Below are 27,412 nucleotides of genomic sequence, written 5' to 3' on the forward strand. Positions count from 1 at the left end.
TGTAACGAGCAGGGGTGTAATGGGCAGGGTGTAAAATGGGTGGAAGTATAACGAGTGGGTGTGCAATGAGTTTTGATGTAATGAGTAGGGGTGTTATGAATGGGAGTGTATTGGGCGGGGGTGTAAAAAGTGGGACTGTAATGGATGTGGGTGTAAGAGACAGAGGCATAATGGGTTGCAACTGTCTGGGGCGTGGCAAGCAGGAGGAGGCGATGGTGTAGTGGTATTGTTGCTGGACTAGTAATCCAGAGACCCAGGGGAACGCTCTGGGGACCCAGGTTTGAATCCCGCCATGGCAGATGGTGGAATTTGAATTCAATAAAAATTTGGAATTAAAAGTCTAATGATGACCATGAATCTATTGTTGTTAAAAACCCATCTGGTTCACCAATGTCGTCCTTACCTGGTCTGGCCTACATGTGACTCCAGACCCACAGCAATGTGGTTGACTCTTAACTGCCCTCTGAAATGGCCTAGCAAGCCACTCAATTGTATCAAATCGCAACAAAGTCACAAAAAAGGAATGAAACCGGATGGACCACCTGGCATCGACCAAGGCACCAGAAACGACAACAGCAAAGTCCACCCTGCAAAGTCCTCCTGATTAACATCTGGGGACTAGTGCCAAAATTGGGAGAGTGTCTTACAGATTAGTCAAACAAAAGCCTGACATAGTCATACTGATGGAATCATATCTTACAGATAATGTCCCAGACACCACCATCACCATCTCTGGGTATGTCCGGCAGGACATCAGCAGAGGTGGCAGCACAGTGGTATACAGTTGGGAGGGAGTCGCCCTGGAAGTCCCCAACATCAACTCCGGACCCCATTAAGTCTCATGGCACCAGGTCAAACATGGGCAAGGAAACCTCCTGCTGATTGCTACGTACTGCCCTCCCTCAGCTGATGAATCAGTGCTCCTCCATAAAAACAAAAAGCTACTGCGGATGCTGGAAATCCAAAACAAAAACAGAATTACCTGGAAAAACTCAGCAGGTCTGGCAGCATCAGTGGAGTTTTTCCAGGTAATTCTGTTTTTGTTTCAGTGCTCCTCCATGTTGAGCAGCACTTGGAGGAGGCACTGAGGGTGGCAAAGGCACAAAATGTACTTTGGGTGGGGTCTTCAATGTCTGTCATCAAGAGTGGCTCGGTAGCACCATTACTGACCGAGCTGCCCGAGTCCTAAAGGACATAGCTGCTAGACTGGGTCTGCGGCAAGTGGTGAGGAAACCAACAAGAGGGAAAAACATACTTGACCTCATCCTCACCAACCTGTCTCCAGCAGATACATCTGTCCATGACAGTATCGGTAGCAGTGACCACCGCACAGTCATTGTGGAGACAAAGTCTGCCCTTGACATCAAGGCTGTGTTTGACTGAGTATGGCACCAAGGGGCCCTAGCAAAACCAGAGTCAATGGGAATCAGGGGAAAGCTCTCTGCTGGTTGGAGTCATACCTAGCTGAAAGGAAGATGGTTGCGGTCATTGGAGGTCAGTCATCTCAGCTCCAGGATATCACTGCAGGAGTTCCTCAGGGTAGCGTCCTAAGCCCAACCATTTTCAGCTACTTCACCAACGACCTTCCCTCCAAGATACGATCAGAAGTGGGGATGTTCGCTGATGATTGGACAATGTTCAGCACCATTCGTGACTCCTCAGATACTGAAGCAGCCCATGTCCAAATGCAGCAGGACCTGGACTATATCCAAGCTTGGGCTGACAAGTGGCAAGTAACATTCGCGCCACACAAGTGTCAGGCAATGACATCTCCAACAAGAGAGAATCCAACCATCGCCCCTTGATGTTCAATGGCATTACCAACACTGAAACCCCCACTATCAACATCCTGGGGGTTACCATTGACCAGAAACTGATCTGGACTAGCCATATAAATACTGTGGCTACAAGAGCAGGTCAAAGGCTAGGAATCATGCGACGAGTAACTCACCTCGTGACTCCCCAAAGCCTGTCCACCATCCAGAAGGCACAAGTCAGGAGTGTGATGGAATACTCCCCACTTGCCTGGATGAGTGCAGCTCATACAACACTCAAGAAGCTTGACACCAACCAAGACAAAGCAGCCCGCTTGACTGGCACCACATCCACAAACATTCACTCCCTCCACCACCAAAGCACAGTACCAGCAGTGTAGTACTCTTATATAGTAAGTAGTGCCATCTACAAGATGCATTGCAGGAATTCACCAAGGCTCCTTAGACAGCACCTTCCAAACCCATGACCACTACCACCTAGAAGGACAAGGGCAGCAGATAGATGGGAACACCGCCACCTGGAAGTTCCCCTCCAAGTCACTCACCATCCTGCCTTGGAAATACATCGCTGTTCCTTCACTGTCGCTGGGTCAAAATCCTGGAACTCCCTTCCTAACAGCATTGTGGGTGTACATACATCACATTGACTGCAGCAGTTCAAGAAGGCAGCTCACCACCACCTTCTCAAGGGCACCTAGGGATGGGCAATAAATGATGGCCCAGCCAGCAAAGCCCACACCCCATAAATGAATTTTAAAAAACATGCGGGATTGTAATGGGCGGGGAGTTTAATCAGGTGGGGATGTAACTGGTGGTGTAAGAGGCGGGGGCATAACAGGCAGAAGTGTAATGGGAAGGAGTATAACAAGCAGGGGTGTAATGAGCAGGGGGTTAATGGACAGGGGTAAAATGGGTGGGAGTGTAATGAGCAGGGTGTAATGAGTGGGGGTGTAATAGGGGGGGTGTAACAAATGAGGGTATAATGGGCAGGGCCATAAGAAGCAGGGCATAAAGGGTGGGGTTGCAACAGGCAAGTGCATGGAGGGCACGGGTATAACATACAGGGTTGTAATGGGTGAGGGTTTAATGGGTGGTTGTGTAACAGGCAGGGGAATGGAAGACAGTGGTATAATGGGTGAAGGTTTAATGGGTGAGATCATAATGGGTGGGGGTACAATGCGGAGGGGAATGACAAGTGGGGGTATAGTGGGTGGGCGTGTAATGGGCTGGATTGTAATGTACAGGTTTGTCATGGGAAGGGGTGTATTGGGCAGGAGAATGGCAGGTGGGGGTTTAGTGGGTGGGGTGTAATGGGCAGGATTGTAATGGGCGTGTTGTAATGGACAGGGGTGTAACAGGTGGGGTATAACAGGTGCCTCTATGATATATTATTAGTCACCTTTTTTTGTCTTTATCAATGTTATATTGTAGTTCCAGTGCATTGAATGTCATTGTTAGCAGGTGATGATGTTCCGGTATCATTTTAATTTAACTTATTGTTTTTTGTGTTTAGGCATCAGAATCAAATAATGCAAGAATCTACAGGTAAGGCTGTGTGAAGTGATCTCTGCAGACAGATATCGTTCCTGAATTTAGATGCAATTTCTGGAGAAAATTAACAGGAATGAACATCATCCAACACTGACTATTGGCTCTGATCTAACTTCCTGATTTGAATAATTAGAAAGGTTTGCATTTATATAGCGGCTTTCGAGTTCTTAGCTCAATCCAAAGCGCTTTACAATCCTATATAGTCACCATTGTTATCTGTAGGAACAGTGGCAGCTAATTGGTGCACAGCAAGCTCCCACAATCAGTGTTGTGATTGATAATAAAAACAGAAAATGCTGGAAAAGCTCAGCAGGTCTGGCAGCATCTGTGGAGAGAGAAACAGAGTTAACGTTTCAAGTCTGTATGACTCTTCTTCAAAGCAAATGTGATTGATAATCTGTTTTTATTGTAATTTCAGTTGAATCTTGTCTCTGAATTGTGTCTGAGACAAAGTGTGCTAACTCTGAGCCAAAGCTGACACCTCCGTCCAACTCCTGAGCTAAATGCATCATGATTAAAGATGCCCCCAGCTCTCTCACCATATTCCTGATCCAACCACTAGGAGATAGACAGAGGTAACTGGTGTCTCTGATTTCCCCTCCTGTCCCTGTCAGAATATGTTTGCCTCCACTCAGAGGTAAGAAATATGGAACTTACTGAAGCTGTAAATAGCTTGCTAAACCCTCCCCTTACCACTTCCTGTGCAGGATTTTGACACTGTCCTAACTCTTTCTGCTGTACCATGCCATCAATGTTTGTTGAGGATTAGCCATCTTTCCAAATAATCCAGCTATCTTCACTCAGTGGGCCAGTGTAAATCTTTGGAATTCTCTACCCCAGACAGCTGGGGATGCTCAGCCATTGAGTAGATTCAAGACTGAGATCGATAGATTTTTGGACATTATGGAAATCAGGGGTTTGGAGATAAGGTAAGAAAGTGGAACTAATGTAGAAGTTCACACATGGCCATATTGAATGGCAGAGCAGACTCGAGGGGTTGTGTGACCTGCACCAGCTCCTGTTTCTAATGAATTCTCACTGACTGAAAACCGGAATGAATAAGAGGTGAAGTTGGACCATGGCTACAGGGTGAAATGAGCAATCATGAATTAGCAGCCGCTTTTACACCACCCCCACTGATTTCAGTAGAATCGGAATCCAGATCCCTGATGGAAACAGTTAAGGATGCCAAGCTGCACGACGTCTTCAGCAACCCTGCAGACGGAGCGCAGCGTAGATACACCTGGTCGCGGCCAGACGGGTCCATTCGTTCCAGGATAGACTTCCTGTTTGTGTCCCGTGCATTCACAGTCAGATCCACCGAGGTCAAGCCGGTGTTCTTCTCTGACCACTGCCTCCTACTGGCGGACTGCCACTTGGAGAAGGACCTGAGGGTGGGCAGGGGGGGCATGGAAGCTAAATGTGCAACTGCTGACCCCAGAGAACATTGAGGAGCTCAAGAGGGATTACAAAGGTTGGAGAACCGTGAAACCCCTCTTTGAGTCCCTGACACACTGGTGGGAAGTGATCAAGGGAAGCATCAAGAGGTTTTTCATCCGCAAAGGCACCGAGAAAGCTAGAAAGGAACAGAGGGAAATGTCCCGACTCCAGAAAAAGATGCAGAATCTGCTCCGGCTGCAGTCGATGGGGGTCGATGTCAAGGAGGAGCTCCAAGAGGTGAAGGGCCAGCAAGCCTCGCACTTTGCCTCGGAGGCCTCCAAGATCATCTTCCGTTCCAGGGTCCGCTCCGTGGAGCAGGATGAGACGTGCTCACGTTTCTTCTTCCAAAAGGTACACAGAGAGCGCTCTGTGATCAGCAGCCTGAAGGAAGAAGACGGCTCAGTAAAGTCATCACGGTCCGACATTCTGAGGATCAGCAAATCCTTTTATGCCGGATTGTATGACGTGAAGCCCACGGACAGCACGGCCTCCCAGTCCTTCCTGTCCTCTATCACGGAGGTCTTAGACCACAGTACGCGGGAGAGCCTAGACAAACCGCTAACTCCTGATGAACTGACTAAGGCCCTTGAGTCCTTCGAGAAGAGTAAAACCCCCGGAAGCGACGGCTTGCCGGCGGAGTTGTATTCGGCTCTGTGGGACTTGATCGGCCCAGACCTGCTAGGAGTGTACGAGAGTATGCTCCTGGCCGGTAGTATGTCAGAATCCATGAGGAAAGGCATCATCACCCTCATCTACAAGCACAAGGGGGAAAGGGAGGAAATTAGAAATTGGCGACCCATTTCACTGTTGAATATGGACTATAAGATTCTGTCCAAGGTCATCGCCATTCGGGTCAAATCCGCTCTGGAATTGGTGATTCACCCTGACCAGACCTGCTCTGTGCCAGGCAGGAAGATCTCTGACAGCCTGGCGCTGCTCAGGGATACGATTGCCTATGTACAGGACAGGGGTGTGGATACCTGCCTCATCAGCTTGGATCAGGAGAAGGCCTTTGACAGAATATCGCACACCTACATGGGGGATGTGCTCTCCAAAATGGGCTTTGGGGAGGGAATTCGAAATTGGATCCAACTGCTCTACACTAACATCAGTAGCGCAGTCTCAATCAATGGGTGGGAAACAGATAGCTTTCCGATTAAATCTGGAGTCAGGCAGGGCTGTCCTCTCTCGCCTGTCCTTTTCGTGTGCTGCATAGAACCCTTTGCCGAGTCCATCAGGAAGGATCCGGGCATAAGAGGAGTGACGATCCCAGGCAGTGGAGGCACTCAGGTAAAAGCCTCCCTGTACATGGACGACGTCGCCGTCTTCTGCTCGGATCCGCTGTCGGTGCGCAGACTGATGAACATCTGCGACCAGTTCGAACTGGCCTCGGGAGCCAAGGTAAATCGTGGGAAGAGCGAGGCCATGTTCTTTGGGAACTGGGCTGACCGATCCTTTGTCCCCTTCACTGTCAGGGCTGACGGCCTGAAGGTGCTGGGGATATGGTTCGGAGGGACCGGGGCATGCGTTAGAAACTGGAAGGAGCGAGTGGCTATGGTGAAAAGGAAACTGGGCATGTGGGAGCGACGCTCCCTCTCCATTGCGGGTAAGAACCTGGTCATCAGGTGTGAGGTACTCTCGCTGTTGCTGTACGTGGCGCAGGTCTGGCCCATTCCAGACTCCTGCGCGATGGCGATCACTTGAGCCATCTTCCGCTTTATCTGGAGGTCGAAAATGGATCGTGTCCGCAGGGACGCGATGTACAAGCCTCTAGATAAAGGGGGAAAAAACGTGCCCAACATCGCCCTCATACTGATGGCCACCTTTGTGTGTGGCTGCATCAAGCGGTGCGTAGACCCTCAGTACGCAAACACCAAGTGTCACTACGTGCTGAGGTTCTACCTGTCCCCGGTGTTGCGAAGGATGGGTCTGGCCACGCTGCCGCGGAACGCTCCAAGTAGTTGGACCGTGCCGTACCACCTGTCCCTGGTGGAAAAATTTATGCAGAAAAACACCTTTGACCACAAGTCCATCAGGCAGTGGTCAGCACGTAACGTCCTAGAGGCCCTGAGGGATAAGGAGAGGGTGGACCCTGTGGGATGGTTCCCCGAGCAGACTGTCAAAGTCATTTGGCAGAATGCCTCATCGCCAGAACTTTCCAACAAGCACCAAGACGTAGCTTGGCTGGTGGTGAGAAAGGCCCTCCCCGTCAGATCCTTCCTACACGCCAGGAGTCTCACCCCCTCTGCACGTTGCCCTCGAGGTGGCTGTGGTGGGGAAGAGACCGTTGTTCACCTCCTTGTGGATTGTGCCTTTGCAAAGAAAGTCTGGAGAGAGATGCAGTGGTTGCTGTCGAGGTTCATCCCGAGCAGCTCTGTGACACAGGACTCTGTGCTCTACGGGCTGTTCCCAGGGACACACACCGAGACAAACATCAACTGCAGCTGGAGGATCATCAACTCGGTGAAAGAGGCGCTTTGGTCTGCCCGAAACTTGTTGGTCTTCCAGCACAAAGAGTTGTCCCCGACCGATTGTTGCGGACTGGCACAATCCAAAGTCCAGGACTACGTGCTGAGGGACGCACTAAAGCTTGGGGCAGCTGCCGCAAAGGCGCAATGGGGAAGGGTCGCTGTCTAAGACCTTTCTACCACAGCGCACCGAGAGACTGGGAACTGTTTAGAGCCCCTCGGGCTGTACAGATCAAAATGAAAGGCTGTAAATGATTGTAATATTGTTTGTACTGATGCACCTGGTGATACATTTTGTAAAAGTTTAACCTGGATTGTACCCTTGTAATGTTGTTTTTGAAATGGTGTGGAATGTGATTGAAGATATTTTATGAATAAAGTATATTTTTACAAAAAAAAAAAGAATCGGAAATAACCTCCTTGTGGATTGTGCCTTTGCAAAGAAGGTCTGGAGAGAGATGCAATGGTTGCTGTCGAGGTTCATCCCGAGCAGTTCTGTGACACAGGACTCTGTGCTCTACGGGCTGTTCCCAGGGACACACACCAAGACAAACGTCAACTGCAGCTGGAGGATCATCAACTCGGTGAAAGACGCGCTTTGGTCTGCCCGAAACTTGTTGGTCTTCCAGCACAAAGATTTGTCCCCGACCGAGTGTTGCGGACTGGCACAATCCAAAGTCCAGGACTACATGCTGAGGGACGCACTAAAGCTTGGGGCAGCTGCCGCAAAGGCGCAATGGGGAAGGGTGCTGTCTAAGACCTTTCTGCCACAGTGCACCGAGGGACTGGGAACTGTTTAGAGCCCCTCGGGCTGTACAGCTCAAAATGAAAGGCTGTAAATGATTGGTAACATTCTTTGTACTGATGCACCTGGTGATACATTTTGTAAAGGTTTAACCGGATTGTACCTTTATAATGGTGTTTTTGAAATGGTTTGGAATGTGATTGAAGATATTTTATGAATAAAGTATATTTTTGCAAAAAAAAAATCAGAAATAAAGCTTGGGGCAGCTGTCGCAAAGGCGCAATGGGGAAGGGTCGCTGTCTAAGACCTTTCTGCCACAGTGCACCGAGGGACTGGGAACTGTTTAGAGCCCCTCGGGCTGTACAGCTCAAAATGAATGTCTGCAAATGATTGTAATATTGTTTGTACTGATGCACCTGGTGATACATGTTGTAAAAGTTGAACCTGATTGTACCTTTGTAATGGTGTTTTTGAAATGGTTTGGAATGTGGTTGAAGATATTTTATTAATAAAGTATATTTTTGCAAAAAAAAATAGAATCGGAAATAGGGTATGATGTGAAGTGGCTGTGATCTGGAATCTGCTGTCTGAAAGGGTGACAGAAGCAGATTCAATCATAACTTTCAAAAGGGAATTGGATAAGTACTGAAAATTAAAAGATTGAAAGACTGAGAAGAAAGAGCAGTGGGGAGGTGGGGCGAATCAAATTGCTCTTCCATAGAGCTGGCACAGATACAATGGGTGGAATGGCCTTCTCCTGAACTGTATGATTAGAAATTTATGAAGACATGAACTGCGTGAGGTTTGTATAATCCCACTGACCTAAACCCTCTTTAATCGGGTGGTTTTGTAAATGTCATGAATCTAGTTAATCAGGTGCAAGATATGAAATTTGTGGGGACTGACAAGCCACAAATCCAGAGCAATAACAGTCAAATTCAGAACCTTGTGTGGTAGTGAATGGCCAGATTAGACAGCTTGTTATTTAATAGCAGCTATTGCTGGGGACTTGCCAATTTAACACTGTAAAGTGCTTTCAAACAATTTCAAATACACAATTTTATACTCGAAAGGCAGCGGTTTAGTTCTGTTTATATGAAATCTAAAAGTCTGTGTTATCATTAGTTAAGGTCCCATGAGCTTGCTCACATTATGCACCTTTTGACTTCCATATCATTTTCACATCACTGCTGCTGTTGCTATCTGTTCTCCTATTTGTCATTGGTGTCTGGTTGTACTTTTTGCCTCTGACTGTGCCCCACGCACCTCCCAGCCCCCGCCCTTACCCTTGTGCTTGTCTTTGTTTCCCTGAAGCTGCCCCCCATTGCTCCCTCTCCATCCTCCACTTATCCGCCCTTTCTTCCTGTTCTGTTACCTTTGTTCCAGTTTTCATTTGCTGCCCCATTCTCACCTTCCCCAAGTGTCCCCGCCCTAGCTCTTTACCATTTCCCACTTCCCCTTCCTGTTTCCCCTGCCCCACTCTATCTTCCCCTTCACCATCAGGTATCAGAGTCACATCGAACACATTGGGGATGTTTGCTGCCGAGAAGCAGCTTGAACTTACAGAGCTAGTTAATAATCTAAAGGACACAGTCATATATTTAATGCAACCACAGATTCTAGAACAAGGGTGTGACCTTCAACTTTCTGGCCTCTATGTGACTCCAGTCCTATACAGACGTGATTGACTCTTAACTGCTCTCTGAAGACAAGCTACAGTTGTGTCAAAGTTAAAGAGTTGAGATGCAGATCAATTCAGATCTAAGTGAATGAAGAAGCAGGCATGAGGGGCTGAATGGCCTATCCTGACGTTACTTGTTCTGGCTTCCCACGTGGAGCCCTTACCTGCTGGTTGAAATGCCAGTAAAAATGGTTCATCCCGGAATGCCAGACACTGTGCAGAAAGCAAACCAGAAACGGGAAAGTTTCTGGCGTGGGAATTCCTTCCTCTCAGCCCTGATCCCTAATGTCATGGACCGTGTTTGGTGGAGTCAGTGGATCAGTGCTGGGGCCTCAATTATTTACAATATATATTAATGACTTAGATGAGGGAAGTGAATGTACTATCGCCAAGTTTGCAGATGACACAAAAATAGGTGGGAAGGCAAGTGGTGAGGATGACACAAGGAGTCTACAGAGGGATATGGACAGGTTAAGTGAGTGGGCAAAAACTTGGCAGATGGAATATAATGTGGGAAAATGTGAGGTTATGTGCTTTGGCAGGAAGAATAAGGGAAATGAATATTATTTAAATGGAGAAAGACTTGCAGAAAGCTGCAGCACAGAGGGATTTGGGAGTCCTTGTGCATGAATCCCAAAAAGCTAACATACAAGTTCAACAGGCAATAGGGAAGGCAAATGGAATGTTGGCCTTTATTTCAAAGGGAATGAAGTATAAAAATAGGGAAGTCTTGCTAAAACTATGCAAGGCACTAGTTAGACCATACTTAGAATACTGTGAACAATTTTGGTCCCCTTATCGAAGGAAAGATATACTGGCATTGGAGGCAGTCCAGAGAAGGTTCACTAGGTTGATCCTGGTATGGAGGGATTTTCTTTTGAGGAAAGGTTGAGTGGTTTATGCCTGTACTCATTGAGAGGCGACCTTATTGAAACATATAAGATTCTTAGGGGGCTTGACAGGGTAAATGCTGAGAGGTTGTTTCATCTTGTGGGAGAGTCTAGGACCAGAGGGCATAATCTCAGAGTAAGGGGGCGCCCATTTAAAACAGAGATGAGGAGAAATTTCTTCTTTCAGAGGGTAGCCAATCTGTGGAATTCTTTACCACAGAGGACTGTAGAGGCTTGGTCGTTAAGTATTTCCAAGGCTGAGATAGACATTTTTAATCAGTAAGGGGATCAAGGGTTATGGGGGGAAGGCAGGAAAGTGGAGTTGAGGATTATCATCAGATCAACCATGATCTCATTGAATGGCGGAGCAGACTTGATAGGCCGAACGGCCTACTCCTGCTCCTACGCCTTATGATTTATGGTCTTATGGAGTCAGAGGATTCAGCCTAAACATCTCCCAAAGGAAACTGGCTGCAATGAATGGGACAGGGAGAATCCCGGTCCTGTCGACCTACGCTGGGTGTGAAGTGACAATGATGTACTGAGGTCGAGATGTCCCCAAGCTGAGGACAGAATTGCCACCAAATAGTTTTAGAATTGCTGTGGGAGTTGCTGCTGAAATTTAGGACCCTGGTTAAGCAGTAACATTTGACACATGTAAATGTAAAGGGATGCACATAAATTGAAAGAAGCACAATCAGGAAACTTGGAAGCTGCCTGGGATTTTCTCTGATCATATGACTTTCCATGCCAACGTAATGTCAAAAATTAATTTTGAAAACTGTACAGAAATATTTTGAATTTCATAACAGAGAAACAAACCATTCGACCCAACCAGTTACCCTCCACATGAGCAAATAGTTCTGATCACATTTACCCACCCTGTTCCCAGATCCCTTTTCCCTCATCTGTCTGTCCAGTCTAATCTGGAATGTTGATACAGTTTCTGCCTCAATCACTAATCCTGGAACTGAATTCCACATCCTCACAACTCTCTGGGCGAAGACATTTCTCCTACCCTCTGCTCTAAATCTCTTCATTTAATCCATTATCTATTACGTTGCTTGAAAGCAACATTTCACTTCAAGTAAATACACCCAGCATTAGAGTAAAACAAATAACTTGCCTTTATGTTTTACCTTTTATAACCTCAGGGCATCTCAAAGCACTTTACAGCCAATTGACACCATAAGAAACAGGAGCAGGAATAGACCATACAGCCACTTTGAGCCTGCTCTGTTATTTAATAAGACCATCTCTGACCTTCTATATCAACTCCGCTTTCTTGTTTCGTTAAGTATTTTTGAAGCTGGTCACTGTTGCAATGTCGGAAACCCAATAGCTAATTTGGTCATGTGGTAAATGTACAGATCATCTCTTTCAGTAAGGATTGAAGGATAAATCCTGGCCAGGGCACTGGGAGAAATCTCCTGCTCTTCTTTGAAATAACGCCCTTGGATCTTTAGTGTCCATCTGAGAGGGCATATGGGGCCTCGGTTTAATGCCCCATCTGAAAGTGCAGCTCTCCCTCAACACTGCACTGGGGTGTCAATTGTTCCAGTTACTGGAGTGGGTCTCAACCTCCTGACTCAGTGGTGAGAGTGCTATCATTGGACATGGGCAGATATTACACATGCACTAAAATTAATTTCTCCTTTAAGTAGTGTGATAACCCAGGAGATTTGGGACAAGAGTGTAAGCATGAAATATGCTTGATGTGCCATGATTCACAGCATGTTCCCAATTTGAGACACTTCACCATTGGGGAAGGTCTGGGTATCTGCTGTTCAGAGATGGGAAAACTGACCGTGAAATGTTTCCACATCCTAGTGTTTCACTGGGAAAAATTTTCCCCCTGTTAGGAGGGGGAAGTGCGGGAGCAGGTGCGGGCAGGGGCAGGCGCACCTCCGATTAGCGCCCCCAATCGAGGGCATGCCGCCATTTTACGTGGGCGGGCCAATTAAGGCTATGCGCTCCCTGTGCAGGGTGGGGGCGGGGGGGAATGGGATTCACTCAGCCGAGAGTGCGCTCTTTTGCACATGCGCAATAAAGAGTGCACCGATCTCCTTGAGACTAAGTGCTGCCTCAGGGAAATCGGCTCCAAATTAAAAATTGTTAAACAAATGATAGAATGATTTCCCTGACATGTCCCCTTATGTGACACTGTCACATGAGTTGGGACATGTCCATCACTTTAATTCAAGCCTTTATTAAGTATTTAAAAACCCTCATGAAACCTCATCCCGCCCGTGGATGAGATTTCATGCTTTTTCTGAAGCCCAGCAGCGCTCCCGGCCTGCCCGTCAACCCCAAGGTTGGACGAGCAGGGTCATTAACGATGTTAATTACTTTTTCAATGGCCTCAATAGACCGTTAACAGGTCAGCAGGCGCGCAGCTGATTCAGCCCCGCTCCTGCTCGCTGATCAGAAGATCTTTCCCACTGCCTTTTCACTGTCTTTTCTCAGTGTGTTCAAGATTTTGATCACCTCCCCTAATGACTCCTTATTTAGCTCAGCATCTGGCCACTGACCCTGTGATGTGCTTTGGGCCATTTTACTATGTTAAAGGCGCTATATAAATGCAAATTGTTGTTGTTGGAGGAGCAGTCAGAAGGACAGCTGCTGAGCTGCTGTCTTGTGCCAGCTAATGTTTTATTTCACAGTCGCAATTGTAGAAACTTCAATTGAGGTGCTTTGCTCAACTTTCTCGTACACAGTTGTGGCCTGAGCCAGAGATGGTAAGACAGAAAATTTCAGATCCCACACTTGTTCATTGTTACTCTGTTATTGCAGATTACAGACCTGATGAGGACATTGGATGGGATTCAGACGAATTTGTAAGTAACCTCATTTGCCTTTTCACATTACTGTGCTCTTGAAAAGTGTAACTGAAATATTTTCACTGATGCATCCTGTGAAGATTTGATATTAAAAGTAAATGCAATGTCATTCAGACGGAGGATGATGATGACTATGAGGACCCAGATCAAGAGCAAGAGTCTGAGGATGATGATGGAGATTATGAATCACCAAATGAAGATGGTGAAGGACACAACAGTGACAATGACTATGAACCACCTCCTTCAAATGATGAAGAAGCTCATCAGATCAAGATATGTGCAGCAAAACCAATTTCCAATGACTCGGACTATGCAGGTACCTTCCTAAATTCAGCTGACAGATTGGAGTTTAGTAGGAGTTGCCTGTTACAAATAGCAGATAATTCAGGCCTGAGCAATTTCACAGAGGCTTGGATTAATTAAGACACTTGGACATGTAGCCAGAACAGTAGAGTACAAATTGAGAGTGTTGGTAGGTAGTTAAGGTCGCAATAGCTGTTGGATCAGTCACAACAAGGCTTCAATTTTCTATCAGAGGAAAAAGGCCGAGAGCAGCCTCACTATGGAATTGCCATTTATTCAACAACGGTTTCATTATAAGTTTAATTCTGGTTTCTGAAAAGTATTTATATGATTATTAAATCAGCTTTCATTATTCACCTGTAGAGATTAAATTATTTAACTCCTGAGTTTTTAGATATTTAAGCACATGTATAAAGGAAACCTTTGCTGCTATGTAGGTGTGAACTCTAAATCTGCTGAACTTTGTGTGTTGTTACAATCAGGTGAGAGGGGTCGAATGGCTCCTCTGATTTCCCTCTCCTCACTTGACCACAAAAGGTATTTTTCTTTGAAAAGGATATGCTTGCCTATTCCATTAATACAACTGTTTACACACTGTGATCATAAAAGAACCAATAGGACAGGTTTTCTTGAGGTTAACATAGAAGGAGGTTAGCTTTATTATACTTGAACTATGAAATAATAAACTATGCCCCAACTTTCACACACACACAAATACAGATTACAGAGTGGGGAAGGATAGGGTGGTCAAATTAGAGCCCATAAAAAGTAAAAAGAATGTGTAGTCTGTAGTTTGGTGATTCAGCTGGTTTCAGGCTGAATTCGGTGGTCTTACAGCTTCCCTTCAGCGGCCCCGATCCTTCTGATTTAAAGATATAGATGGCTGATTTTGTTGTTCTTCAGGAGACGGTAGGGCTGGGTTAAATTCTTTTAAGAGATTTTTGTCTGCAGCAGGAGCATCCTTGAATAGTCATGGTCAGCTAACAGACTTGAAGTCTGCCAGGTGGGTTGGAGAGAGAGGGAGGCAGGAGGGACCCCACTTGGGTCTTCTCTCTCATAGCCTCAGCTGTTTGCCCTCAGTTCTGCCGACAAAACATAGGGCAGAATTTTACAGCCCCATCACGGTGGGGTGGGGCCATAAAATGCGGCAAGCGTTCAAAACTCCATTGACTTCAGCAGGACCGTAAAATCCTGCCGGCATAAAATTCTGCCTATGTGCTTAAAACATATAGAGCATTGGCTTGTCATGTGACCTTCCCTTTCCAATTGCCAGGGGGATCCAAATAAGGCAATTGTCACTGTATTCCAGGGATAACTTAATTCGATCATGTCTGGGAAGCTCTCTTAGCCAGGGTCCCATTGTCCATATGATGAGATTTAACAGTTCATCTCCAACAGTTGATTACCTCAGGTGATTGCTTCAGCGCCTTGTTAATGGGACAGGAGATGTGGGTTCCTCACATTCCCCAGGAGGTCATTGTCTTTAGTGGGTTTTGCAGACTTGTTGTGTCCATTCCATTGAATTGAAATGTGGAATGTACAGTAATGAAAATTGGTTAGCCATCATTAGCTGTGACCTTGTTACCTTTAGCCTCTGTTTTTAAAAAAGCCTGTTTTTAAAAGTTAAATTCAAGTTTCCAGCCGGTGGATTAAAAATTATTATTTGACTCAAAACACATTTTCATGACGGTGTACAACAGTCGAGTTTATAATATTCTGGGGTAGAATTTTTTGTCGTGCCTGACCTGATGGGGAATAATATATCAGGCGATATTTCACTCAATGGGCATGTGCGGGTGCCGGAGCGGTGCCTGCCATTAATTAACAGGCCACTTAAGGCCTTCAGCAGTCGAATTGACTGTGATTTTTCCTTGCCCGTACGATTTTCTGCTTGTTGCACGGGCAAAATGGGCAGGCGGCCAGCCGACATTTTCACAAACCACATCCAAGGGCGGGATAAAAAGGGTCAGCAGCATTGCCAGTGTGAGTAGTGAGCAGTTTTGGAGATAGATTGGAGCTGATTGCTTATTGGTACTTGGCAGCTTCATCTCTATTCGGCGCTTCATTCTTAGCATTTCCAGGCCTCATTTCAGGACTCATTGCTGTCGGCCAGGCCCCTGGAAGATTCAGACCGTGTGGACCCTTCCAGGTATCAAACAGCCTTCTATTACCCTGGTAATGGGGATTGTGGTCTCCACTGGTGACAACTCCACTGAGGAGGAAGAAAGGGGAAGGAAGCCATGTGTCCCAATGCAGCTTCCAAGGGAGGAATCTGTGGAAGGAGAGGTGCAGGCACAAGGGATGCAGGGCCAGCTGGCAGTCCAAGGAGAAAAGGGCCGCCGAAGACAACAATACCCTGTTGCTAGAGTTTACAGGTAGCGATGCAGCTGCCTCAATATGTCCGAGGTACAATGCTGATGGAGGCTCCGCCTCTCAAGTAACCTCCATTTGTCAGGTGATTGGGCCTGATATCAGCTCCGACTGTGTGGGTGGACACTCCATACCAGTGGCGCTGAAGGTCACAGTGGCCTCAACTTCTATGCCTCCGGCTCTTTCCAGGGGTCAGTGGAGGATCTGTGTGGAGTCTCCCAATCAGCTGTCCACAGTTCTGTCAAGCTGGTGACAGAAGCTCTGTTCAGGTGGGTACTGACCTTCATTCTTTACTGTACGGATGAGGCCAGCCAGGCTGAGGGAGCCAGAGGCTTTGCTGGGTTCCCCCGTGTCCAGGGTGCAATTGACTGCAAACATGTGGCCATCAAGGCGCTAGGGGTCAGCCAGGAGCCTTCGTCAACAGGAAGGGATTCCACTCCATGAGCGTGCAGATAGTGTGTGACCACAGGATGCAGATTCTGCAAGTCTGTGCAAGGTACCCTGGCAGCTCCCTTGAGGTGTACATCCTGAGACACTCCCAGGTGCTGAGGCTCTTCAGTGCTCCAGCCCGACTGGATGGATGGCTGCTGGGTGACAAGGGCTATCTGGTGAAGAGGTGGCTCATGATGCCACTCCGCCTCTCTGTCCTAAGAACAGAGGCAGAGAAGCATTACAATATGAGTCATGTCTCAACAAGGGCGGTGAAGAGAGGACCATAGGTCTTCTCAAGATGCGCTTCCGATGCCTAGACCGTTCAGGGGCAGCACCGCAATACCCCCCCAGAGCAGGTGTCACTGATAGTGGTTGCATGCTGCACTCTCCACAATCTGGCACTGGCAAGGGGGGACCCACTGGAGGAAGAGGATCTAGAGACAGCTCCACAGGCCACAGTGGATGAGTCCAGTAGTGAGTCAGAACAGGAGCACGGTGAGGAGAATGCTGAGGGTGTGGAGCCAGACCTCAGTAACCTCCAGGGAGGCAGGGACACCAGGGATGCCTTGACCCAACACTCCTTCAGCTAGGTTACCAAAGATCAGCTTCGACAGCATGCCAGGGCTGCTGCCTCCATCCTGGATATCTGAAAGGACCCTTTCATTTGAACACAAAGTCCATTCGGTGCCTGTGCAAGTTTAGAGTCACTTACATCCAGCATTACATACTGGCGTACCCTGCACCAATAAAATAAAAAGGTGAAGCATACACAGGCCATGACAATAAAAACAAAATTTATCTTACTGTGACAATTCCAAATTATGTACATAAACGTTTCTGGTCTTCAATCCCAGGCCAGTGTAGATTAAGTAACAGAAATGAACGTAAAATCACCCTCTTGTGCTCATGGTGCCTTTAAATCACAAAATCATAACGGCACAGAATGAGGCCATTCAGCCCATCATGTCTGCACCGGCTCTCCAAATGAGCATTATGACTTGGTGCTATTGCCCTGCCTTCTCCCTGTACCCCTGCACATTGTTGCTATTCAAATAATCATCTAAAGCCCTCTTGAATGCCTCAATTGAACCTGCCTCCACCACACTTCCAGGTGGTGCATTCCGGACACGAACCACTCATTGTGTGAAAAAGTTTTTCCTCACGTCACATTTGCTTCTTTTGCAAATCGCTTTAAATCTGTTCCCTCTCATTCTTGATCCTTTTATGAGCAGGAACAGCTTCTCCCTATCTACTCTGTCCAGCCCCCTCATGATTTTGAACATCTCTATCAAATCTTCTCTTAGCCTTCTTCTTCTCCAATCTACCCTCATAGCTGAAGTTTCTCACCCCAGGAACCATTCTTGTCAGCCTCTGCACTCTCTCCAATGTGTTCACATCCTCCCTATAGTGTGGCGCCCAGAACTACACAATACTCCAGCTGAGGTCTAATGAGTGTCTTATATAAATTCAGCATAACCTCCTTGCTCTTGTACTCTAGGCTCCAATTAATAAAGCCCAGGATACTATATGCTTTATTAACTGCTCTCTCGTCCTGTCCTGCCACCTCCAATGATCTATGCATGTATACTCCCAGGTTTTCCTGCTCTGGCACCCCCTTCAAGATTTCACCCCCTATTTTATATTATCTGTCCATGTCTTCCTACCAAAATGCATCACCTCACACTTCTCCGCATTGAACTTTGTCTGATACCTATCTGCCCACTCCACCAACTTGTCTATGTCCTCTTGAGGTTTACACACCATCTTCGCAGTTCACAACACTCCCAAGCTTCATATCATCTGCAAACTTTGAAATTGTGCCCTGCACACCAAGGTCTAGATTAATATATATCAGGAAAAGCAACGATCCCAATACCGACCCCTGGGGAACTCTACTACAAGCCTTCCTCCAGCCCGAAAAATATCAATTGACCATTACTTTCTGCTTCCTATTTTTCAGCCAATTTTGTATCCATGTTGCTAGAGCCCCTTTTATCCCATGAGCAATAACTTTTCTCACAAGTCTGTTGTGTGGCACTGTGTCTAATGCCTTTTTAAAGTCCATGTACACAACATCAACAACATTACCCTCATTGACCTTTTCTGTTACCTCTTTAAAAAACTCCAGCAAGTTAGTTAAACACAAATTCCCCTTTAGAAATCCATGCTCCCTCTTTCTTATTAACCCATATTTTTCTATGTGACTACTAATTCTATTCCAAATAATTGTTTCTAGAATCTTGCCCACCACTGAAGTTAAACTATCTCTTTGGAATATTACACTTCCACCTATACTGCCGACAGTACTGTCTATCTTTGTATCATCAGCATATTTGGATGTGTAGCTTTCTATCCCATCATCTAAGTTAGTAATAAATATTGAGGCTCCGACATAGCTCCTTGAGAGGTGACAAGCCCCATCCTGCCAGTTAGAGTACCTGTCCTTTATCCCTACTCTCAGTCTGCTGCCACCCAACCACTTTCCTAACCAGGGGTCAAACGTTTGCTTCAACTTTAGCTAACGGTCTCTTATGAGAGACTTTACCAAGTCTATATAGGTAATACCCAGAGACACCTCCCGTCCACTATATTAGCCACCTCTTGAAATGATTCAATCAGGTTCCTCAGGCATGACCCACCCTTCGCAGATCCATTCTGGCTCTCTCTCATCAATGAAAATTTTCAAAGTGCTCGTTAATCTATGCCTAGTTAAACACTGCAGTAATTTCCTAACTAGTCTGAATTCCCTGGTGTAGAATGTGGACATGTGTATAGAATGTAGGCAAATGCATACTCCCGTGCACATGTCCACTACCTGTACACATGTCCACACTCCTGCACATATGTCCCACACTCCCATACACCTGTCCCACATTCCCATGCACCTGTCCATATTCCTGTACATATGTCCTCACACCCACACACATGTCTCACACTCCCATACGTGTCCACAATCCCATACACATGTCCCACACTCCCGCACACATGTCCACATTCCCGTACACATGTCCACACTCCCATACACGTCTACACTTCCATACACTGCCCACATACCTGTACACATGTCCAAACACATGTTCACACTCCTGTACAACTGCCCAAACTCCCATACACATGTCCACACTCCTGTACACATGTCCATACGCCTGTACGCATGTCCCACACTCCTGTACACATGTCCACACTCCTGTACAAATGTCCACACTCCCATACACATGTCCCACCGTCCCATGCACATGACCACATTTCTGTTCACATGTCCAACCTCCTACACACATGTCCCACACTCCCATACTCATGTCTACAATCCCGTACACATGTCCACATTCATGTACACATGTCCTCACTCCTGCACACATGTCTCACACTCCCATACGTGTGTCCACAATCCCATATACATGTCCAAACACATGTCCACACTCCTGTACACATGTCCACACTCCAGTACACATGAACACACTCCTGTATACATGTCCATACTCCACACATGTCCCACACTCCCATACACATGTCCACAATCCCGTACACATGTACACACTCTCGTACACATGTACACACTCCAGTACACAAGACCACACTCCTGTATACATGTCCACACTCCTGTGCACTTGTTCACACTCCCGTACAACTGTTCATACTCCTACACATATGTCCCACACTACCATGCACATGTCCACATTCCAGTACATATGTCCACAATCCCGCACACATGCCCTCACTCCCATACACATGTCCAAACATTTGTACACATGTTCACACTCCTGTACAACTGGCCAAACTCCCGTACGTATGTCTACACTCCCATACATATGTCCACACTCCAGTTCACATGTCCACACTCCTGTACACATGTGCGTACCCCTGTACAAATGTCTACACACCTGTACACATGTTCACACTCCCGTACAACTGTCCACACTCCCACACACATATCCACACACCCGTGCACATGTCCACACTCCAGTACACATGTCCACACTCCCATACACATGTCCACATTCCTGTACACATGTCCACACTCCCATACATATTTCCACACTCCTGTACACATGTACACGCACCCGTACACATGTACACACTCCTGTATACATGTCCACACTCCTGTGCACTTGTCACACACTCCCATACACATGCCCCACACTCCCATGCACATGTCCACATTCCTTTACATATGTTCACAATCCCGCACACATGTCCATACTCCAGTACATATGCCCACACTCAAACACACATGTCCACACTCCCATACACATGTTCACACTCAAACATACATGTCCATACTCCTGTACACATGTCCCACACTCCCATACACATGTCCAACACTCCTGTGCACATACTCACACTCTAGTACACATGTCCACACTCCCATACACATGTCCACACTCCCATACACATGTCCACATTCCCGTACACATGTCCGCACTCCCATACGTGTGTCCACAATCCCATACACATGTCCAAACACATGTCCACAATCCTGTACACATGTCCACACTCCAGTACACATGAACACACTCCTGTGCACATGTCCCACACTCCCATGCACATGACCACATTCCTGTACACATGTCCATACTCCTGCACACATGTCCCACACTCCCATAAACATGTCCACAATCCCGTACACATGTACACGCTCCCGTACACATGTACACACTCCAGTATACATGTCCACACTCCTGTGCACTTGTCACACACTCCCATACACATGTCCCACACTCCCATGCACATGTCCACATTCTTGTACATATGTCCACAATCCCGCACACATGTCCATACTCCTGTACACATGTCCCACACTCCCATACACATGTCCCACACTCCCGTGCACATGTTCACACTCCAGTACACATGTTCACACTCAAACACACGTCCACACTCCCATACATGTGTCCACACTCCAGCACACATGTCCACACTCCTGTATACATGTCCACACTCCTGTATACATGGTCCACACTCCAGTACACATGTCCCACATTCCCATAAACAAGTTAACACTCCCGTACACATGTCCACATTCCCATACACATGTTTACACTCCCGTACACAGGTCTACACACCCGCAGACATGTTCACACCCCTGAATAAATGACCACAATCCTGCACAAACGTCCACACTCCCATACACATGTTCCACACTCCTGTGCATATGTTCACACTCCAGTACAAATGTCCACATTCAAAAACACAAGAACCACACTCCAGTGCACATGTCCCACACTCCCATATACGTGCCCCACACTTGAGTACACATGTTAACACTCCCATACACATGTTCCTCACTCCCATACATAAGTCCACATTCCTGTACACATGTACACACTGGTTCACACTCATATACACATGTTCACACTCCCATACACATGTCCACATTCCTGTACACATGTCCACACTCCAATGCACATTTCGATACTCCTGTACACATATCCACACTCCTGTACAAATGTCAACACTCCTGTACACATGTCCCACACTCCCATGCACATGTGTCCACACTCCCGGACAAATGTCTACACTCCTGTACACATGTCCAACACTCCAGTACACATATACTTCGGTCCTGCACACATGTCCACATCCTGTTCACATGTCCCACAGTCCCATACACATGTCCCACACTCCTGTGCACATGATCATACTCCAGTACACATGTCCACACTCAAACACACATGTCCACACTCCCATACACATGTTCACACTCCAGTACACATGTCCACACTCAAACACACGTGTCCATACTCCTGTACACATGTCCCACACTCTCATACACATGTCCCACACTCCCGTGCACACGTTCACACTCCAGTACACATGTCCACACTCAAACACATGTCCACACTCCCATACACATGTCCACACTCCAGCACACATGTCCACACTCCTGTATACATGTCCACACTCAGTACACTCATGCACACTCCCATACACATGTTCACAAGCCCATACATAAGTCCCACTCTCCCATGCACATGTCCACAGTCCTATACACATGTCCACACTCCTATACACATGTCCACACTCCCGCACACATGTCCACACTCCCGCACACATGTCCACTTTCCCGTGCACCTGTCCACACTCCTGTTATACATATCCATACTCCTGTATACATGGTCCACACTCCGGTACACATGTCCCACATTCCCATATACAAGTCAACACCCCCGTACACAGGTCCACACACCCAGAGACACGTTCACACCCCTGTATAAATTTCCACAATCCTGCACAAATGTCCACACTCCCATATACATGACCCATACTCCTGTGCATATGTTCACACTCCAGTACAAATGTCCACATTCAAAAACACATGAACCACACTCCAGTACACATGTCCACACTCCCGTACAAATGTCTACACACATGTACACATGTCCAACACTCCAGTACACATGTCCACACTCCTGTACACATGCCCACACTCCCGTACAAGTGTCCACATGCCCGTACATACATACTACACTCCCGCACACATGTCCACATCCTGTTCACATGTCCCACACTCCCGTACACATGTCCCACACTCCTGTGCACATGATCATACTCCAGTACACATGTCCACACTCAAACAGACATGTCCACACTCCCATACACATGTCCATACTCGTGTATGCATGTCCCATACTCCCACACACATGTCCCACACTCCTGTGCACATATACACACTCAAACGCACATGTCCACACTCCTGTATAAATGTCCATGCTCCTGTACACATGTCCCACACTACCATACACATGTCCACACTACTGTAAACATGTCCACATTCCCATACACATTTATACACTCTCGTACACAGGTCAACACACCCGCAGACATGTTCACACCCCCATACAGATGCCCACACTCCTGTATGTATGGTCCACACTCCCACACATGTCTCACACTCCCATACACATGTCCACAATCCCGTACACACGTCCACACTCCCATACACATGCCCACACTCCTGCATCATGGTCCACACTGCCGTACACATGTCCCACACTACCATACACATGTCCACAATCCCGTACACATGTCCACATTCCTGTATACATGTCCACATTCCCGTGCACATTTATACACCCCCGTACACAGGTCCACACACCCGCAGACATGTTCACACCCTCGTACAGATGCCCGCACTCCTGTACAAATGGTCCATACTCCTGTACACATGTCCACACTCCTGTATACATGTCCACACACCCGCACACATGTTCACACCCCTGTACACATGTGCACACTCCCGTACACATGTTCACACTCCTGTACACATACCCACACTCCCATACACATGTCCACATTCCTGTACGAATGTCCACACTCATGTACACATGTCCACACACCCGCACACATGTTCACACACCTGTACACATGTGCATACTCCTGTACAAATGTCCAACCTCACGTACAAATGTCCACACTCCCGTGCACATTTACACACTCCCATACACAGGTCCACACACCCGCAGACATGCTCATACACCTGTGCAGATGTCCACATTCCCATACACTTGTCCACACTCCCGTACAAATTCCCACACTCCTGTACACATGTCCACACACCCGTACACATGTTCACACTCCTGTACAAATGTCCACACTCAGCACACATGTCCACACTCCTGTACATGTGCCCACACTCCCATACACATACCCACACTCCCGTACACATGTCCACATTCCTGTACGAATGTCCACACTCATGTACACATGTCCACACACCCGCACACATGTTCACAAGCCTGTACACATGTGCACACTCTTGTACAAATGTCCAACCTCGCAGACAAATGTCCACACTCATGTACACATGTCCACACTCCCATACAGATATCCACACTCCCATACAGATGTCCATACTTGAATACACAGGTCCCACAGTCTCGTACACATGTCCCATATTCCCATACACATGTCCCACACTCCCGTACACATGTCCACACTCCCGTACACATACCCACACTCCCGTACACATGTCCACATTCCTGTACGAATGTCCACACTCATGTACACATGTCCACACTCCCATACAGATATCCACACTCCCATACAGATGTCCGTACTTGAATACACAGGACCCACGGTCTCGTACACATGTCCCACATTCCCATACACATGTCCCACACTCCCGTACACATGTCCCACACTACATACACATGTCCAGACTCCAGTACACATGTCAACACTCCAGCACACATGAACTCACTCCCATACCCATGTCCCACACTCCAGTACACATGCTCACACTTCCATACACATGCCTCACACTCCAGTACACTTGTCCATACACATGTCCACACTGCTCATGTACACAAATGCTGCTCGTGTACACATGCTGCTGCTCTAGTCCACATAATGCTGATCATGTCCACATACTGCTGCTTGTGTACACATAATGCTGCTCATGTACACATACTACTGCTCCTGCACACATGCTGCTGCTCCTGTACATGTATTGCTGCTCATGTTCACACACTGCTGCGTGTGTTCACAATCCGCTGTTCTAGTCCAAATACTGCTGCTCCTTTACACATAATGCTGTTCTTTGCACATACTGCTGTCCCTGTACAGGGACTACTGCTTGTGTATACATACTGTTGCTCCTGTACACATACTGCTGCTCCTATACATGTGCTGTTGCTCCTGCACACGTACTGCTGCTCGTGTACACATACTGCTGCTTACCTACACATATTGCTGCTCCTGTACACATACTGCTGCTCGTGTACACATATTGCAGCTCATGTATGCATTTTGCTGCTCCTGTACACGTACTCTTGCTCACGTACACATACTGATGCTCCTGTACACATAATGCTGCTTGTGTATACATACTGCTGACCCTATATATATACTGCTGCTCCTGTACATATACTGCTGCTCATGTAGACATACTGCTGCTCGTGTATACATACTGCTGACCCTATACACAATCCGCTGCTCTGGTACACATACCGCTGCTCCTTGTGTACACATACTGCTGCTCATGTACGCATGCTGCTGCCCATGTATGCATGCTGCTGCTCCTGTACACGTACTGCTGCTCCTGTACACATACTGCTGCTCGTGAACACATACTGCTGCTCATATACGCATACTGCTGCTCATGTACACGTACTGCTGCTCGTGTACACATACTGCTGCTTTTCTACACATATTGCTGTTCATGTACACATACTGCTGCTCGTGGACACATACTGCTGCTCATGTACGCATACTGCTGCTCATGTACGCATACTGCTGCTCGTGGACACATACTGCTGCTCATGTACGCATACTGCTGCTCATGTACACGTACTGCTGCTCATGTACACATACTGCTGCTCCTGTAGACATACTGCTGCTCATGTACACATGCTGCTGCTCATGTACACATGCTGCTGCTCATGTACGCATGCTGCTGCCCATGTATGCATGCTGCTGCTCCTGTACACGTACTGCTGCTCCTGTACACATACTGCTGCTCATGTACACATGCTGCTGCTCATGTACACATACTGCTGCTCATGTACACATGCTGCTGCTCATGTACACATACTGCTGCTTTTCTACACATATTGCTGCTCATGTACACATACTTCTGCTCCTGTAGACATACTGCTGCTCATGTACACAACCGCCTGCATGATATTAGTTGAAGAGATCAAAACAGATAGAAAGACATTTAAGTTATAAAGGGAGAAGGTATTTAACTTAGTGAGAATAAAACCCCTAGTCTGAATGCATTGTCTTTGTGCATGTTGGAAGAGACAGCAGAGGCATTACTATATATTTGTAAAAAATCATTAGACACAGGGATTGTACATAGGGATGTGATTTCTGTGATTAACAAGGGATGTAGAATAATCCAGGCAAATGTAGACCTGTTATCTTAATGTCAGTAGTAGAAATGATTATGGAGTTGTTGCTCAAAGATGTAATGGAAAAATATCTTGACAATAAAAATATAATGAAGGCTGGTCAGAATGATTTCAAAAGGGACAGTCATGGTTGACCAACCTTATTGTATTTTTTGAGTAAGTACTGGAAGGTTAGAGAAGGGTATAATGTAATGGATGTGATATATTTGGATTCTCAAAAAGCTTTCAGTTAAGTACAGCACAATAGACTCATGACTAAGGTCAAAGCATGTGGAGGCAGGGGACATGTAGCAAAAGGGATATCTTCCTGACGTCAGCCCTGAATGTCCCAGCTCCAATTTTAAGGTTATGCCCCTTGTCCTGGACCCCACCCTGCAGAAGAAACACTGGGGTGGGAAATTTATTCGCGTAGCTATAGAGACTTACTGGTACATGGATTCACCAGGGCAGGCAGTGCAACCTGCCTGGTCTCTGTGGTATTCTTCGTTGATAGCAATGAAAAGCACCATGCAGGCCACACAGGTAGCAGCAGCCTGCAGTGCCCCAGTGATTTGATGGAAGGCTGCATAGCTACACAAACAAATTTATTCCCCAATGTGTCTGTCTACCTATCCTATCAAAGCCTTTAATCACCTCAGTCAGAGGGGAGGGTGTTTTTTTTAATTATTTGTTCATGGGATGTGGGCACATCGCTGGCTAGGCCAGCATTTGTTGCCCATCCCTAACTGCCCTTGAGAAGGTGGTGGGGAGCTGTCTTCTTGAACCACTACAGTCCATGTGGTGTAGGTACACCCACAGTGCTGTTAGGGAGGGGGTTCCAGGATTTTAACCCAGCAACAGTGAAGGAACGGTGATATATTTCCAAGTCAGGATGGTGAGTGACTTGGAGGGGAACTTCCAAGTGGTGGTGTTCCCATCTATGCACTGCCTTTGTCCTTCTAGATGGTGGTGGTCGTGGGTTTGGAAGGTGCTGTTGAAGGAGTCTTAGTGAGTTTCTGCAGTGCATCTTGTAGATGGTACACACTGCTGCTACTGTTTGTCGGTGGTGGAGGGAGTGACTTTG

The 27,412-nt window shown here is 47.0% G+C and overlaps 1 protein-coding gene across 1 annotated transcript in view; it reads left to right on the forward strand.

Moving 5' to 3' along the window:
* Window positions 1-27,412, forward strand: part of lcp2a (lymphocyte cytosolic protein 2a) — a 156,121-nt gene that overhangs the window by 61,079 nt on the left and 67,630 nt on the right. The window contains exons 5-7 of the mRNA XM_078550495.1: window positions 3,289-3,320; window positions 13,344-13,387; window positions 13,505-13,706. Of these exons, the coding sequence (XP_078406621.1) occupies window positions 3,289-3,320; window positions 13,344-13,387; window positions 13,505-13,706 (278 nt within the window). The remainder of the gene's footprint in view (window positions 1-3,288; window positions 3,321-13,343; window positions 13,388-13,504; window positions 13,707-27,412) is intronic.

Source organism: Cetorhinus maximus, chromosome 10, assembly GCF_964194155.1.
Source record: "Cetorhinus maximus chromosome 10, sCetMax3.hap1.1, whole genome shotgun sequence".
Lineage (NCBI taxonomy): Eukaryota > Metazoa > Chordata > Chondrichthyes > Lamniformes > Cetorhinidae > Cetorhinus > Cetorhinus maximus.